General features: G+C 32.2%; 1 protein-coding gene across 1 annotated transcript in view; it reads right to left on the reverse strand.

The window, feature by feature from the left end:
- The window catches only part of sns (nephrin adhesion molecule sticks and stones), a 207,634-nt gene that overhangs the window by 163,032 nt on the left and 25,323 nt on the right, over positions 1–19,279 (reverse strand). Inside the window, exon 4 of the mRNA XM_089711862.1 lies at positions 7,901–8,080. Coding sequence (XP_089567988.1) covers positions 7,901–8,080 — 180 coding nt within the window. The remainder of the gene's footprint in view (positions 1–7,900; positions 8,081–19,279) is intronic.

Consider the following 19,279-nt stretch of genomic DNA (forward strand, 5'->3'; position numbering starts at 1 on the left):
AAACGAATTATACAAATCTAATAATATTATTAATGTGAAAGTCTATGTGTATGTTTGTTGATGACTAAAATAATGTACTGGTTTTCATGAAATTTAGAATAGAAATAGTTGATCCAAGTTTAAATAAAAGCTTTATTTTTATTAAAAATCCTACACATGATAACCTAAAAATTAGGAATAGGTGATGATAGTTGCCCGTGATTTTGTCGAGTGAAACCATGGAGCACTTAGTACATTAGTGTTTTTATATATTTATATGTATTTCATATAAATATTGATATACACATAATATGTAGGTATACCTATCATAAATCTTTAATACACACAAGCATAACTAAATCTACAGAATTCACGGAACCTATAACCGAAATAGTCAAAACTTTGAAAAAGTCACAAAGCGTGCCGCGTTCCCAAACTAGTCTATACATATTATAAAGAGGAAAGGTTTGATTTTTTGTTTGTTTGTTTGTATGAATTGAATAGGCTCCGAAACTACTTGGCAGATTTGAAAAATTCTTTCACTGTTGGAAAACTACATCATTTCTGAGTGAAATAGGCTAGGTTTTATCCCGGAAATCCCACGGGAACGGGAACTATGCGGGTTTTTTTTTGAAAACGCGGGGGAAGCCGCAGGCGGAAAGCTAGTATATTAATATTATCTCATATGAAACAGTACTAACTCAACCCAACTGAACTCAATTCAGGAGTTCCTCAATGAAATTTAATGTAGAAATTGTGATAGTTGCGAAATTGGAATAGTTTCAAAGAGTCAAAGGCGTGGACATGCAGGATTAATTATTAAGTCATTACCGTTTCGGCGGTTACCGAGTTATGAATGGACACACAAAATTATTAATATTTAATTAAAAACAGATTATCCACATGCAATAGGTCAAACTGAAACTTATTTATTCAATTATCAAAATTTCAATCGTCTTTGGTTCGAGAAATTATTAATTCACTACATAATATAAAACAAATTCGCTTTCTCTGTCCCTATATCTCTATGTATAATTAAAACTTTAAAACTACGCAACAGATTTTGATGTTTTTTTTTTATAGATAAGTTCAAGTGGAAGGTTTAAGTTATAATTTATTAGATTTTAGGCAAAGCGGGCGAAGCCGCGGACGGAGAGCTAGCTAGTCAGACACAAAATGACACGTTTAAAATCCGTTAAAATTCAACACAGTTGCTCTAATAAAAACACATATTTCGTAACAAACGAAATACATTTGTCATTTAACACAATCATTTATGGAAAGTGCTAGAAATTTAAATTGTCACCTCCTTATAAAAAACCTTTCACCCCCTTATATGGCAATTAACGTCACTAAATTGTTTAACACATTAAAATGGATGCTATAGTATAAACTGGTTTCCGAACGAAATATAATTTTTATGTGTACAATTCACGGTTTTAAAAAGTTTAGTTGGATAAATCAATTTGAGTGTGCATTCCAATAGCATTAAAACAGACAATTTTAAAGAAATTGTTAGATACTCTTAAAAGTATGAAACCCCGTGTCCCCATGTGGGATATGGGGCAGATGCATACATCTGTTTGACTGATCGATTTTCTTTACGGACAAGTAGGTTAGCCTTCTGTGCTATATAAAGACATATTTTTAGTCAAATCAATGATATTTAGGAACTTTTATTTCTATCATCAAAATCATCATCACTGTCATTATGACCACCAACACCATCATCATCACTGTCAAAACCATCATGATTAGTATTAATATCATCACCTTCATCAATACGAATATTATTATCATCATCACCATATTTATTCCCATTACCAGGAACACATACATCACAAGATAGTTAATTCCAATTCTTACTGATCTTAAAACTGCTTGAACTCAAGTTATATATTTTAACAATTAATATTATAAATGTGAAAGTTTGTATGGATGTATGGATGTTTGTTACTCTTTCACGTAAAAACTACTGAACCGATTACAATGAAATTTAGCACACATATAGAGGGTAACTTGGATTAACACATCGGATAGGTTTTATCCCGGAAATCCCACGGGAACGGGAACTATGCGGGTTTTCTTTAAAAAACGCAGGCGAAGCCGCGGGCGGAAATCTAGTTTAACAATATAACGAGCATAAAGCAAATGCTTGAATTCCAAACAAACTTTAAACGAGTACACAACTCATAATAAGCAATGGAAGTCGCATATCATTGGTTTTGTTAAACTTATTCAAAAGTTTTAATTCAACTGGTTTTATCAATATGGCGCATACAAATAATCGAGAAGAAGATTTAAAAATAGACATTTATTTATTTATTTATTTATTAGACACACCAATAATGACTCAATTAATACAATTTACAGAAATACATTAATAATTATTTCATAAACTGAATTGCCCATAAAGCAGGCGTATACAACAATTATAAAAAAAAATTGTCTTAAAATTTTTCAGTTTTAAAAGTCTAAAAATACATAATCAAATCAAACTTATCATCCATTGACGAAAAAAAAATAAATATAAAACATAAAACATTGTGCTATTGGCGTTCAAAATCAAATTTATTTATTTAACTAGATATCTTTTGAATCGTCGTAGAAATTATTAGGTTCGGAAACCAGTTTTATCTATACTAATATTATAAAGCTGTAGAGTTTGTTAGTTTGAACGTGCTAATCTCAGGAACTATTTTGGTCCAATTTGAAAAATTATGCTATATGTGTTAGATAGCCCATTTATCGGGGAAGGCTATAGGCTATATATCATCACGCTAAGACCAGGAGCGGAGCACTGCGGGTAAAACCGCGGAGCACAGCTAGTTAGTACATAAAATTTAAATTAAGTTATTTCTTGGCTTCGAAATTTTCATTAAAAAGTTCTATTGTTATGAATCAACATTGACGGATTAACTAGCACAAACAGACAGACAAAACTTGGAAACAAACATAGAAAGTTGACGGAATCATCGTACATGACTTATCTTGCAGATTTCTTCGTGAACTACTAAATGACTACTAAACTACTAATTCGTGAAATTCTAATCTAGAGTTTCCTAAACTCCACTCTAAACCCTACAGCTTACGAATCATTTAACCCTTACCTATAAACGAAAATAACTGCCGTTTGTGCCCATTCTATAAATATTTTAAAAGGGTAAGATAAGTTAGGAGGGTTTGCAAATTTTATACACGAAATTGCGAGTGAGCGAGACCGTTTAGAGCGGGATGGAGATGGGATGTTTGAATTCATTGTTATTGGGTAATCTAGTGTTAAGGCACGGTGCGTAGCGTCAGCAAAATAGTCGATATCTTTTTGTTTTTTTTTTGGCAGTTGTCGATTCAGTTTAATTGACGTCGAATAAAGGTAGTAGGTATATTTATTACAAAAATGTGGCCATAGCCATAGTATAAAACTATAACTTTTTTAACAATAATTGGCGCTCAAGTAGTTACTGTTTTGATTCGTTATTTAAACAAACAAAATTGTTTTGATAACTTTATTGTCGTTTTTATACTTCTTGAATGATAAATGTATGATCATGTTAGATATGTTTGAAAAATAATGTGGGTATTACATGAAATAATATTTAGGAAAATAAAACATTTAAACAGAGAACTTTCAATTTTTGAATGTTACCTATATTGTTATACTTAGTTAACATTTTTAACATTTAGATTTAATAAACTACTAGATAGTATATACAAAGAAAAATTAGCATTGAAGTTTTGAAACGATGGTTTCTCACAATATTATTTCAAAAAAGACATCGTCAAATTAACAAATAGATTTTTATATACAAAAAAAAACAGTATTTAATATGCTGACCGTACCAGTTACCTGGTTTTGCTATCGCGGCTATTTGAGAAAAAGTAAAGCTTTACATAAAGGTGAAATATATCAGAAAACAACTCCTTACAAAGAAAAAAGTTTTTACAGGAAAAGAAAAATGGCGATTGGTGTTATAAATTGTCTCTAATTTTATTATGCGGGGGTAAATTCTGAGCTCAACCAACTGGTACTTCGATATTCAATTTTTATATTATAAATGTGGGTGATAGAACTTGAAATACCTTTATCGACATATGCTGCCATTTTTTTGGTTGGTGCTCACAAAACAAGAGGAATAAAGGATTCAAATATTTTATGAAAATGTAATGTGTGTAAATTTTTTCCTATTTCAGATCAAATCTAAGTATTACAATTTAATTAAAAAATGCTATCAAGTGCTCAATGCATCGTCGGATCGAGATTATCGAAAAACATTATTAAAATCCTAGAAAATTTTCATTTCCAACAAAATTCACCGAACGATACGTGAACACGTGAAAATTATTAGTTAGATATTAATTAATAAAATAATATGTTTATTATTAAATCGTAGGTAGGTACATTACTTTCTACCACAATTCCATTGAATAAACTTATTTCCAGAGGCGGAATACAGTTGCTTCTAAGTTGTGCAATTACATAACATATACTAACTTGATCTAACTTTAAACTACACAATAGCAGAACTTAGAAAGAATACGGGACAAAGAATTTATTTACTTTTAACATTAGCTTTATCTTCTATCTTTGTAAACCAATGTTAGTTATTTACTCTGGAAGCTTGAAATCTAGACATGTAGGTACATAGTCATATGGTTTAGGGGTTAAACTTATAGTACATAGAGAAGATTCGATATCACTATGACTTTTGAAATAATAAGATGGCCATGTTGCTTTTTATCAAACTCTTTTATAAAATAATAAATATATTTTATAAAAGACAGTCGACAGGCTACGTATAACATATAATAATTCAAATTTTAATAAAGAACAAATTAAAAGAAATTATTCAAAATCTATATCTAGATACTAATATTATAAAGAGGAAAGGTGTGTAATTATGTAAGTATGTATGTATGTATGGTTTTCACGCATAAACTACTGGACTGATTTAAATGAAATTTAGCACACATATAGAGGGTAACTTGGAGTAATACATAGGCTAGGTTTTATCCCGGAAATCCCACGGGAACGGTAGATACGTAGGTTTTTCTTTGAAAACGCGGGCGAAGCCGTGGGCGGAAAGCTAGTATTATATAAATAGCACAAAGATTATAAGTAATATTAATAAAAAACCGATCAGAACACGGGCTATGTAGGTATGACATCAAATAATTCAGATTTTAATAAAGAACAAAACAAATTGCTTCCAAAACTAGTTCCCTAAAATGAGGCAAAACCGCGATTCAAACAATGTTTCCATGAAAGCAAACAATACTAAGGGTAAGAAATGCTTATTGCTTATTGGATACGGAACCAAATAATTTGAATAAAAGGATCTCGTAAAGTAGTCGCGGTCCTATTATTGCGTTTGGTAGGGATGGGCTGATTTATCGACAGTTTAAAGTGATCGATACTTTAATATGAATTACATTGTCGAAAAAGACGTGTAGCACTCGAGGACTGCCGCGGTAAAGCTATTGTATAGCATGCCTTCAAGCCACACCTCCGTGCCCGTCGGAGTGGGGAGCGTGAGGTTTTTTCGTTACGGAATTTCTGGATTCGGTCCCCACGCTCAAGGCCCGCGATAGAAGCTATGCAATAGCTTAATAATTTACACAGAAGTAAAAGAACCAACTAGATATTAACTGTTTTAGTTAAGTTTAAAAAGTGCCACATTTTGGAAAGAAATTGAAATTGCTAACGTGACATTGTAATTTGTAACTGATGTGATGACTACTGATATTTTCAAGGTTTTATTGTTACGTAGCAGGATTCTTTCAAATACTTACCATTTGATATTCTAATCTTTTGGGTACAATATTCCATGTCAAATAGAAAATGTCAAGTGATTAAATTCTTTTTAGATAATAAATAGCACATGTCCGACCAGAAATACACATGAAATAGTTTCAAGCGTAAATATAAACCATCAAAACCTGAGTATAACAATTTTGAATATATTGCAAATAAACAATGTGTCTCGTAAAAAATACGAACCACATCAAACGTAAACGTACTTTCCATCGCAACAATTTATCGACACATCCCACCCCTAGCGAACCTATCACGTCTTTGCTCATAAACTCAGAATATCTGACCTCCGATTGATAGCGGGTTAGACCCATAACCTTTGAGTCTTTCCGTTTATTTCGCTGACCTTTCCACACTTCCAAACTATTACGATTTATTTGAAGAATATTGAATTTTGTAGTAATCTTCTTTTTTATTGGTTATATTCGTGTGACGTCAGTTTCAGTTCATAATATTATTATTTTCAAGTTTCAACTATAGTTTTTTTACTTACATAATATCAAATATTTCTTTTGTATCTTTTTATCGATATATTTAATATGCATATAAATTTATTTTAATACTAGCTGTTCCCCACGGTTTCACCCGCATTGCTCCGCTCCTGTTTGTCTTAGCGTGATGATATATAGCCTATAGCCTTCCTCGATAACTGGGCTATCTAACACCGAAAGAATTTTTCAAATCGGACCAGTATTTCCCGAGATTAGCGCGTTCAAACAAACAAACAAACTCTTCAGCTTTAAAATATTAGTATAGATAGGATAGTATAATACCCAACCCTTCTATTTATAACTATCCTACGAAAACTATTAAAAATAATATTAAACTCCATCAAACAAGTTTACATGTACCTAACATACCTAGACCCAATATGAAACACAAAGAAAAACACAAAATGTCAGATGTGCGCAACATTTTGTGACATCGCCATTTTTTATTTATTCCTAACAAACGTTTGTACACGTTTAAATTAATGCACTCGTTGTTAGCCCGACTCCGTTTGTCTAGAAGCAACGTACAAACAGACGAGATGTAATTGTGTATATTCATGGCGTCTGGCTTGCGAAACACCGTTTATATAGTGGAGTAATTGAATTGTGCTTTTGTATTTTTTAAAGAACTTGGAATCGTATGGGGCTTTGTTTTGGGAGATACAGGTTATAAAATGAAGCCAATTATATTTTGATTTTTGTTATTCTGGGCGGTTAAATAAAATTAGAGGCATAGGTTATAATATATATAAGATATTATGTAGTACAAATTGTTACAATAATTTAACCTACAGACTACGTTATATGTATTTCTATTCGGATACAAATATTTATATCATAACCATCATGTTTTTGCTTTGCTTCCAAATAGTTGATTCTTGGGGCCCCTGTTTACGCAACACTTTTCCGGGACCTTTATCCTCACTACCTTTAGCCCCGGGGCCCTAAAATTAGGTTAACCGCAACTAAAAACGCAATAACACTTAAAGAAAGACGTTAAAAGCGAACGTTAGCGGTGGAATATCCGTGTACCCGGTTAATATTCTTAATTCTTTTTTCCCGGGAACTCTTAATTATCCAATGTTTTCGGAACCGAGTTTGCATTAAAAATTAATTGCGGCTCTCTTTGATATTACTCGAGGTGAATGTTTTAAATGTTGTTTTCGGCTTGTGTGGGATATTTCGCGAAAATTATGGCGATCTTATTTATCTAGTTGAGTAGTTTAAATGAGTATAAATATAGTGGATGTAGCTGATGAAATGTATGTCTGTAAATAAATACGAATTAATGATCAGTAATTAATAAATGATGTAGTTTTATCTGTCAAATACGAAATAGGACAGCAATTATGTATGTCCTGTATTTTAGAATCTAGACCGTAAGCAATTATATATTCTAGAAAGTAGGTATATAAAGCAGTAGATATATTTAAACAAAAGTCTACTCACACATATAAAACGACACGTTCTTTCATATAAAAATCTTTTAATTAATAGCCTTTTAATTGACCAACTTTGTCAAATTTCTCACGATAGATTAATCCGGATAAACCAACCTTAAGTCCTGCTTAAAAAAGGTTTGCTACCCCTTATCCCCTAACAAACTACATGTACTTACATATAACAGTCAGCGTCGCGTTCGCCCGTATCACCTTGTGCATCTGAGCCGGTCCAACTTGGCACTGATATTCAGCGTCGTCCTCCAGAGTTACGTTCACGATCCGAAGGTTGTACACCCCGTGGCGGCGGTCCCCGAACATCGTGTAGCGCGGGTACCCCGGTATTATTGAGGAGAATCCTGGAAAATTGAATTGTATTAATATCACTACATAGTATAATACAAAGTCGCTTTCTCTGCCCTATGTCCCTATGTATGCTTAAACCTTTAAAACTACGCAACGGATTTTGATGCGGTTTTTTGCAATAGATAGAGTGATTCAAGAGGAAGGTTTTAGTATATAATTTATTAGGTTTTAGACAAAGCGGGCGAAGCCGCGGGCGGAAAGCTAGTAACGTATGTAATGTAAAGTCTTCGGTAAACATGTTCTTCGATTAAAATGGAGATGGGCAGGACACAACCAAAGGCAAAAAGATAACCTACATATTTCAAAAGCGATTCATTCATGATAATATTTGTTTGATATTTGTCATTAAAATATGTAAGTATGAATGAAGATACCTAAATATTTATTTTATATAATTTATAATCCAGCATGAATACATATTTCAATAAAACAAAGTAATATTTTATTTATTTTGCGATTCAACATTAATTTTAATTAAATACTGTTCAGTCATAAATAAAGCTTTTTAAGAAATAGGTCACTGACCTTCTTACTACTAAAAGTAACTAACTACATAATAGTAATAAACAGTTATTTGGAATAGACCAAGAAGCTTTTATCTTATGAATAGACTATGACTCATAGTTAACTCTAAGGACTGTTTTCACAGCATCTTGATATGTTCTGTTGAGTATATGTACATATTACATTATCTGTTATTTTAATTGATGGACAAAATAATAAAGTATGAAAATTTACGCCAAAAAATGTCAAACAATCAGAGATATCAGCAGGCGATGAAACCATCCTAAGTCTAAATAGCTCATATTTATTGCTGTTCCTAAAATAATCACGTAAATCGTATAAAAAACCACGTAACCATTCACAAACATAAAAAAAAAACCACCTTCATTTGTTCGAAAGTCGCTGAAAAACCCTAATAACTACATAGCGATTTCGTTTGTTCGAACGTCGGTTAAAGCCCCTAATAACCACATAGAGTTCTCGTTTTATCGACCTACTTAAAATACCCATAAAACAACATAAAACTGGTAATCCAGTGCACAAATAAAAACTGAAAAACTTCAGCTATAAATTCCTCTGCAGCGAATTAACACTACTCAATCGCAAGTCAAACAAAAACTTAGTTCCAACTTAATGCATAAATTTAAGTTAGCGGTCTAAGTTATATGTAAATAAATATTCGAGTTCGTTTGTTTGTTCATGTTTTTATAGAATGCTTGGAAGTATATACAGGGTGTAATCGTTAAGTGTGCACAGGCGATTTTTCCGTAAGTATTACAGATAACAAAAAACTTTAAACTGATATCGAAAGTACTTAACCTAATGAGTAAAATGACCGTAATAAATTTTTAAAAATAAATCGAGAAATATCAAAAAAATTATCTTTAAACGCTCCCATACATTGTAGGTATGAAATATGAATATCCCATATACATTTAATATGAAAGATTTTAGCTTTCTTTTTCTTTTTTGGTTTTCTACTTTAATTACTTCGCAAATTTGAAGTGGCATTTTCCACGCTCTTTCCGGACATTTTCACGCATTTTCCGGGGATTTTCCGAGCATTTCCCGGGGATTTTCCGGATGTTTTCAAGACATTTCCCTGGCATTTTTCAGGCATTTTCCACGCTCCTCCCGGACATTTTCACGCATTTTCCGGATATTTTCCGGACATTTCCACGCATTTTCCGGATATTTACCGGGATTTTCCCAGGCATTTTCCGGGAATTTCCAAGGCATTTTCCGGGGATCTTCCAGGCATTTTCCGGACATTTTCACATTTTCCGGATATTTTCCACGGTTTTTCCGGAAGTTTCCACGCATTTTCCGGATATTTTCCAGACATTTTCCGAGCTTGTCCCTGGCAGTTTTAGGGGACTTTCCAGGCATTTTCCACGCTCCTCCGGAAAATGTCCGATTTTCACGCATTTTCCGGATATTTTCCGGACATTTTCCACGCTCCTCCCGGACATTTTCAAGCATTTTCCGTATATTTTCCAGGCATTTTCCACGATTTTTCCGGAAATTTCCACGCATTTTCCGGATATTTCCGGACATTTTCACGCATTTTCCGGATATTTTCCAGGCATTTTCCGGTCATTTTCACGCATTTTCCGGATATTTTCCGGACATTTTCACGCATTTTCCGGACATTTTCACGCATTTTCAGGATATTTTCCAGGCATTTTCCGGATATTTTCCAGGCATTTTCCGGACATTTTCCGGAAATTTCCACGCATTTTCCGGATATTTTCCGGACATTTTCACGCATTTTCCGGATATTTTCCAGGCATTTTCCGGATATTTTCCGGACATTTTCACGCATTTTCCGGATATTTTCCAGGCATTTTCCGGACATTTTCACGCATTTTCCGGATATTTTCCAGGCATTTTACGGATATTTTCCAGGCATTTTCCGGATATTTTCCACGGTTTTTCCGGAAATTTCCACGCATTTTCCGGATATTTTCCGGACATTTTCACGCATTTTCCGGATATTTTCCAGGCATTTTCCGGACATTTTCACGCATTTTCCGGATATTATCCGGATATTTTCCAGGCATTTTCCAGGGATTTTCCAGGCATTTTCCGGATATTTTCCAGGCATTTTCACAAAATTCCACGCATTTTCCGGATATTTTCCAGACTTTTCCGAGCATTTTCCGGTTATTTTCCGAGAATTTCTCAGGCATTGTCCGGGGATTTTCCCAGCATTTCCCGGGGAATTTCCGGATGTTTTCCGGACATTTCCCTGGCATTTTTCGGGGATTTTCCAGGCATTTTCCACGCTCCTCCCGGACATTTTCACGCATTTTCCGGATATTTTCCAGGGATTTCCCGGAAATTTCCACGAATTTTCCGGATATTTCCCAGACATTTTCCAGACATTTCCCAGGCTATTTCCGGTTATTTTCCGGGAATAACCCAGGCATTTTCCGGGGATTTTCCTACCATTTCCCGGGGATTTTCCGGACATTTTCCAGACCATGTCATTTACAGGCTATGTCAGGGAAATATTTCTCGATTTATTTTTAAAAATTTATTACGGCCATTTTACTCATTAGGTTAAGTACTTTCGATATCAGTTTAAAGTTTTTTGTTATCGGAAAAGTCGCCTGTGCACACTTAGCGATTACACCACTTACACCCTGTATATGGTAGTTGATTTGATATTTTTTATGGCATTCAAATGCTTTATAAATATATTTTTTTAAAGAAAAAAAATTGAATACGAGGCGGGATACGAACCCGCGTCTTCCGCACCTATTAGGATCTTTGCATTCGCCATACATATTGTTATTATTTATTACATGCCATGAAGCCTATTTTACTGGCCAAATATGTAACTCATTTTTAAAATTTTTGATGTGAAACTTCTTTATCGGGGTTGGAAAAAAGTTTAGTGTAACATTTTTTGTTACGCGTGACATTTTTCCGTTACGCGCCATCTTTTTCTTATCCCTACCACGCGTGATTCGACGTATTTCTGTAAATTATTTTTTTGAAAAATAAGGTCATAAAGAAGTTTCACTTCTTACGTGTGTACACTAGTACACGCACACATTTTTTTTAACATATAAGTCGAGTATTTAATTTAAATATTAATGAACAAACATACAAAAAATACTTCAATAGAATTACATAGTTTAGTTATAACCCGACCAATTATTTTAAAAGTAATTCAATCATCGATTCCTGGATTCGTAACTTTTTAAATTAATCGGATTAACTTCTATTAGGTTGATTAAAATATCCTGTAGCGAATAAATTAAGCGAATATTTAATTAAATGTAGTGAAAATTAACCTTTTGCGGATTCGAACCCTGGACTTCTGCTAATTGATACGATGAAAAGCTTTGTAATTAGATAAATCCTTTGACGTAATTTATTTAATTTGTTATCTATTTAAATATTTTCAACATTACAGGGTTGTAGTTAACCTAATCTTCTTCCTATCTTTCTTCTTATATATAAAAATGAATTGCAAAATGTGTTGGTAAGCGCATAACTCGAGAACGGCTGAACCGATTTCGTTAATTCTTTTTTTATTATATTCCTTGAAGTACGAGGATGGTTCATACGTAGAGAAAACGTAAATATGTATCACGGGCGAAGCCGGGGCGGACTGCTAGTATAATATAATATTATGATTAGATTCTAGCTGATAGGTATATGGTCGAACTAATAAAGTATGATAATATATTATCTAGTTATTTCTTTATATTGGATACAAAAGTATCTGTCTCTATTTAGATAAAATATAACATGCCTCAAAAGCATAAATTAACAATTAAACAAAAAACTCCAAACCATTCAAAACTGAACCTTATAGGCCAGTGGAAATTAACATTAAATTCGCAAAGCACGATGTAGATTTGAATTTTTGGTATGTTGTTTGGATCAGTTAGGGTGATGTAAATCCCAATTTGCAACTTCGAAAAAGTTGTGCTCGCTGCGCACCACGTGATAAACTGCGAAAATTTTGGACTTTTTTCACTTTTTGCTCTAAAAGTCATAAACTATGCGTTTCCGACAAGTATTATTCAGTACATAAATTAAGGTTATTAAATTTGCAACAATTTAAGCCTAATTAAAGCTCTCTAAATCTTATAGCGACTAAACTGTGGCCATTCGAAGATGGTTCATTTTTCCCGAAATATTGAAATTTTTAGTTTTGCTCCCGTTTGAAGCAAAATATTGGCAAAAACCGCTCGTTCTATGAGAAGGTCGTATAATAAAGTTGTAGTGCATTTAATTTTCTTTCATTAGAGCATAGAACAAAGTCTGTGAGACAAATAGTTCACTCACAATATCTGAAAAACAAAAAGAAGGTAGAAATAGATTTTTAAAGAATTGAAACTGAGGGCATATAAAATCATAAAAAGGATAATATTTTTTTCATTTGCAGTATAGGTAATTAACAAAATTACAAAGCTAATTAAATTTGCAACAATTTAAGCCAAACCGCAGCTCTCTAAACCTTATAACAACTAAGCTGTGGCCTTTCAAAGATAGTCAGTTTTTCCCGAAAATTTCAAATTTTTAGTTTTGCTCCCGTTTGAACCAAAATATTGGCAAAAACCGCTCGTTCTATGAGAAAGTCGTATAATAAAGTTGTAGTGCATTTAATTTTCTTTCATTAGAGCATAGAACAAAGTCTGTGAGACAAATAGTGCACTCGCAATATCTGAAAAACAAAAAGAAGGTAGAAATAGATTTTTAAAGAATTGAAACTGAGGGGATATAAAATCATAAAAAGGATAATACTTTTTCATTTGCAGGATAGGTAATTAACAAAATTAAATTTTCTACAACTTTATTTTATGACCTTCTCATAGAACGAGCGGTTTTTGCCAATATTTTGCTTCAAACGGGAGCAAAACTAAAAATTTCAATATTTCCGGAAAAATGAACCATCTTCGAATGGCCACAGTTTAGTCGTTATAAGGTTTAGAGAGCTGCGGTTAGGCTTAAATTGTTGCAAATTTAATAACCTTAATTTATGTACTGAATGATACTTGTCGGAAACGCATAGTTTATGACTTTTAGAGCAAAAAGTGAAAAAAGTCCAAAATTTTCGCAGTTTATCACGTGGTGCGCAGCGAGCACAACTTTTTCGAAGTTGCAAATTGGGATTTACATCACCCTAACTGATCCAAACAACATACCAAAAATTCAAATCTACATCGTGCTTTGCGAATTTAGGGTTTTTTAGTGTCGATTTCTACTGGCCTATTATACCTTTCTATTTAGATACAAAATCGCTTGTTACAAAACACAATTGGTAAAATTCATTTTGCATTGACACACACACACACAAAACGAGTGACCTGTGCACTGTGACACGTCCAAAGACGGGCTGGTGTGTGGTACAAGTGAGGAGACGTAGCGATTATTGAATAAATATGATGAATAAGTTAATAAATAGGAGTGACTATAGTAAAATTGAATTTATTTTCAAATATTCAGATGTAACCAAATCAAATTTCATTAAAAATTTAATTTTATCAAAATATTCTATTCTTCACATGTTTTGTCATCAGTTGACGTATTTAAATGGAAGCATTTACATTGCATTACATTATTAATAAAATTTCTGATCGGAAAGTGCGTTAGTGCATAACCAGCATTTAATTATAAGTTCTCACAGAGAATTAGTGTTACTTGTATTTGTTGAGAAATATTATATTTTGAATTACAATTAAGAAGAGAGAATACCTGGCCAACAAAAACTATTTAAAAATAATAAGTCACTTGGACAATTACAGATATCTCTCAATAGTGGTTTAAGGTTTCTTTAAACCGCACTATAAAAAAAATGTGTTCGTGTACTAGTGTACACACGTAAGAAGTGAAACTTCTATATGACCTTATTTTTCAAAAAATAATTTACTATATGCAACTTTACAGAAATACGAATCACGTAATCACGCGTGGTAGGGATAAAAAAAAAGATGGCGCGTAACGGAAAAATGTCACGCGTAACGAAAAAATGTTACTAAATTTTTTTCCAACCCCGATAAAGAAGTTTCACTTCAAAAACTAATCACGTTCCAAATGCATTGCCAATACAAAATGTTCATCATTTTAAATTGATAAATATCAGTGCAAAATTAATAAACTCATGACTTAACCCACCAATTACAATCCATACAGACTCAATCCATTTAGAGGCAACCTCAAACGCTGCGATGTACTTTTGTTTGTATTGTCCAACTGAATGGTCTCTACGTGCTAGTTATACTGTGTACTTGTTCTGAATATAATACGTTGTATTGATTGGTGCTGTACAGAGGCTGTATTGTGTTGAATTTGATTTAATTTTGTTTGGTGTTTGATAGAGTCTGAATTTGGTGGATATATATTTTAATTTAAATAAATTTGACACGAATTTACAAAATTTTGTCATGTGCTTATTTTAAATGCAATAAAGGATTTCCATTTAAAAACATTCCATAAATGCAAAATATCAAATAATACAATAATATTTTTTTTTTTTTTATTCTTTATTTTTCAAGGGACTTTGTCGCTTAGCGACCACGTCGTCCCGTAAATTCCATTAACAATCAACACTTAAATATAAAAAAAGTGTGTGCGTGTAACCTTTACGCGCGATTGAAGTAAAACTTCTTTGGCGTTGACGACATAATATATCACTGAAATGATTAAATATTAACTTAAATAAATAAATATTATATTATAATTTAATTATATTTATTATTCATGTGCTTTACAAAGATTATTTAAATGTTATATTAATATTATTCATTCGAAACAGGTAATTGAATGTCATCATAATTTCTTACGTACGAAATTATAGGTTTGTGGTAACTATAATGTGAAACATAAATTTTACTCTCTAAATTTGCTACTTTTCTTGAAAATACAGCATCTATCGTTATACCGAAACGCGTTGTTGAATGAAGTCGAGAAGTATTCATAGATAAATCAAATTTTTCTTCTAAAAAATCAATTAACGGCTGAGATTCCTGAGAGCGAAAATTAACATTAAAATCTCCAGTTAGAATCATCGGTAATTCATGATAATTACTATTTAAAAGTCGAGAACCTTCAATTGTGAAGTGAAGTAATTGCTGATGAATAAATTTTATGATATTTGTCAGGCTAGTATTTGTAGAAATATAAATAACAACGATAATCACAGGTTGGTCATTCGTATTAACACATCGAACCAAGGCGATGTCACCAATTTGTGAAACCTCATCGGAAATTTGTGATAATATAGTTGGTGAAATATTTTGAATTGGTGTTACATTGTTCAGTGTATCTGTAGATGAATGATATACAGCTACTCCACCAGCAGTTGAGTTGGGTCGTTTGTATTGGGTAACGCAATAAAAATTTTCAATAAGAATTTGTTCGTCATTTTTCATCCAAGTTTCGGAAAATAACAGCAATGTGGACCTTTTTAATACTTTATCATTCAGATCAGAAACATGAGCACGTAAACTTTGGCAGTTGAAGGAAAATAGTGTAATGTTACTCTCATTTACAAGGTTATATAATTCTTCCTGTTGTGTTATTAGGCGAGAATTTGAAAGTCTTTCAAATTCACACTGTAAATCAACTATTCCCCCTGGACGCTTTCTTCCATGATAAAATTTGTTGTCATCGGTGTTTGAGACAATGAACAATCCATTTATATCAGTTACTCGTGATAATGCTACATATAACAGCTGCTGACTGTGACTTTTATTGTATTCATAAACGATTTGATCAAAAGTACCACCTTGAGACTTATGTATTGTAAGCGCACAAGCAGATACTAATGGAAAGTGATTTCTCTTTGCAAATATTGTCTTATTTCTATTCATTGGTACAGATGACGATCTTCGTAAAATTGGGACTGCTGTTCTACTAATGTTTAGTATCTCTCATATCTTACCAGGAAACTCAAGCCATAAGCGTATGATGTTATCACTGTCATCACGTTCAATATACACTAACTTTCCAACACAACCGTTGGCTAAGCCATCAGATACATCAATATTGGTTGTAATAATGTAAAATTTGTTAAGAACTAATATGATTTCATAAGGCGATCCTCCTGTATCAATAACTGACATTTTATGAAATTGTTGGCGTACATAATATGCTTCTTGTTCAACTGAATGACAACCTATATACATATCTGTTGCTATGGATACTACTTTGTCTTCAGCAATATTTAAAATAGATTGATTATAATCCGCAACATGTTTATTTTTATTTTTAATTTACTTATTTTAAAAGTAATAAATAAACAAGTATATTTAGAGATTTTCAAAAAATTTTGCAATTTAAAATAATGTTTTTAAAACTGTTGAATTTTTCATTCACTTTGCTATTCACAATTGATCCGTTTGAAAATTTGAAAATAAATAATCCTAATTGATTATGATATTTGCCACTAGCTGGCGTATAAGTCAAGAAGCGTGTAGTATATGACATATACTTACAACCAATCAGAATTATTATTTTTAAATGGCGGAAACTACGCAGACTATAGTAAGCGTTACTTCCGTCAGAAAAAAAATCTGAGTTACTCCCTAGTCGCGCCTAAAGAAGTTTTACTTCAAAAAGTGTGTGCGTGTAACCTTTACGCGCGATTGAAGTAAAACTTCTTTGGCGTTGACGACATAATATATCACTGAAATGATTAAATATTAACTTAAATAAATAAATATTATATTATAATTTAATTATATTTATTATTCATGTGCTTTACAAAGATTATTTAAATGTTATATTAATATTATTCATTCGAAACAGGTAATTGAATGTCATCATAATTTCTTACGTACGAAATTATAGGTTTGTGGTAACTATAATGTGAAACATAAATTTTACTCTCTAAATTTGCTACTTTTCTTGAAAATACAGCATCTATCGTTATACCGAAACGCGTTGTTGAATGAAGTCGAGAAGTATTCATAGATAAATCAAATTTTTCTTCTAAAAAATCAATTAACGGCTGAGATTCCTGAGAGCGAAAATTAACATTAAAATCTCCAGTTAGAATCATCGGTAATTCATGATAATTACTATTTAAAAGTCGAGAACCTTCAATTGTGAAGTGAAGTAATTGCTGATGAATAAATTTTATGATATTTGTCAGGCTAGTATTTGTAGAAATATAAATAACAACGATAATCACAGGTTGGTCATTCGTATTAACACATCGAACCAAGGCGATGTCACCAATTTGTGAAACCTCATCGGAAATTTGTGATAATATAGTTGGTGAAATATTTTGAATTGGTGTTACATTGTTCAGTGTATCTGTAGATGAATGATATACAGCTACTCCACCAGCAGTTGAGTTGGGTCGTTTGTATTGGGTAACGCAATAAAAATTTTCAATAAGAATTTGTTCGTCATTTTTCATCCAAGTTTCGGAAAATAACAGCAATGTGGACCTTTTTAATACTTTATCATTCAGATCAGAAACATGAGCACGTAAACTTTGGCAGTTGAAGGAAAATAGTGTAATGTTACTCTCATTTACAAGGTTATATAATTCTTCCTGTTGTGTTATTAGGCGAGAATTTGAAAGTCTTTCAAATTCACACTGTAAATCAACTATTCCCCCTGGACGCTTTCTTCCATGATAAAATTTGTTGTCATCGGTGTTTGAGACAATGAACAATCCATTTATATCAGTTACTCGTGATAATGCTACATATAACAGCTGCTGACTGTGACTTTTATTGTATTCATAAACGATTTGATCAAAAGTACCACCTTGAGACTTATGTATTGTAAGCGCACAAGCAGATACTAATGGAAAGTGATTTCTCTTTGCAAATATTGTCTTATTTCTATTCATTGGTACAGATGACGATCTTCGTAAAATTGGGACTGCTGTTCTACTAATGTTTAGTATCTCTCATATCTTACCAGGAAACTCAAGCCATAAGCGTATGATGTTATCACTGTCATCACGTTCAATATACACTAACTTTCCAACACAACCGTTGGCTAAGCCATCAGATACATCAATATTGGTTGTAATAATGTAAAATTTGTTAAGAACTAATATGATTTCATAAGGCGATCCTCCTGTATCAATAACTGACATTTTATGAAATTGTTGGCGTACATAATATGCTTCTTGTTCAACTGAATGACAACCTATATACATATCTGTTGCTATGGATACTACTTTGTCTTCAGCAATATTTAAAATAGATTGATTATAATCCGCAACATGTTTATTTTTATTTTTAATTTACTTATTTTAAAAGTAATAAATAAACAAGTATATTTAGAGATTTTCAAAAAATTTTGCAATTTAAAATAATGTTTTTAAAACTGTTGAATTTTTCATTCACTTTGCTATTCACAATTGATCCGTTTGAAAATTTGAAAATAAATAATCCTAATTGATTATGATATTTGCCACTAGCTGGCGTATAAGTCAAGAAGCGTGTAGTATATGACATATACTTACAACCAATCAGAATTATTATTTTTAAATGGCGGAAACTACGCAGACTATAGTAAGCGTTACTTCCGTCAGAAAAAAAATCTGAGTTACTCCCTAGTCGCGCCTAAAGAAGTTTTACTTCAAAAATATAAGTACAAACTACAGTAAACAATGCAATCAATTTTAATACTTACAATAATATTTAAAACTGCTATTATTTTTTTTTTTTTACTATAAAAGCTCCAGTATATAAACAGAA

This window comes from Colias philodice, chromosome 27 (genome assembly GCF_061535455.1).
Source record: "Colias philodice isolate Cphi_HAF_F1 chromosome 27, ilColPhil1 Martin Lab GWU primary, whole genome shotgun sequence".
Lineage (NCBI taxonomy): Eukaryota > Metazoa > Arthropoda > Insecta > Lepidoptera > Pieridae > Colias > Colias philodice.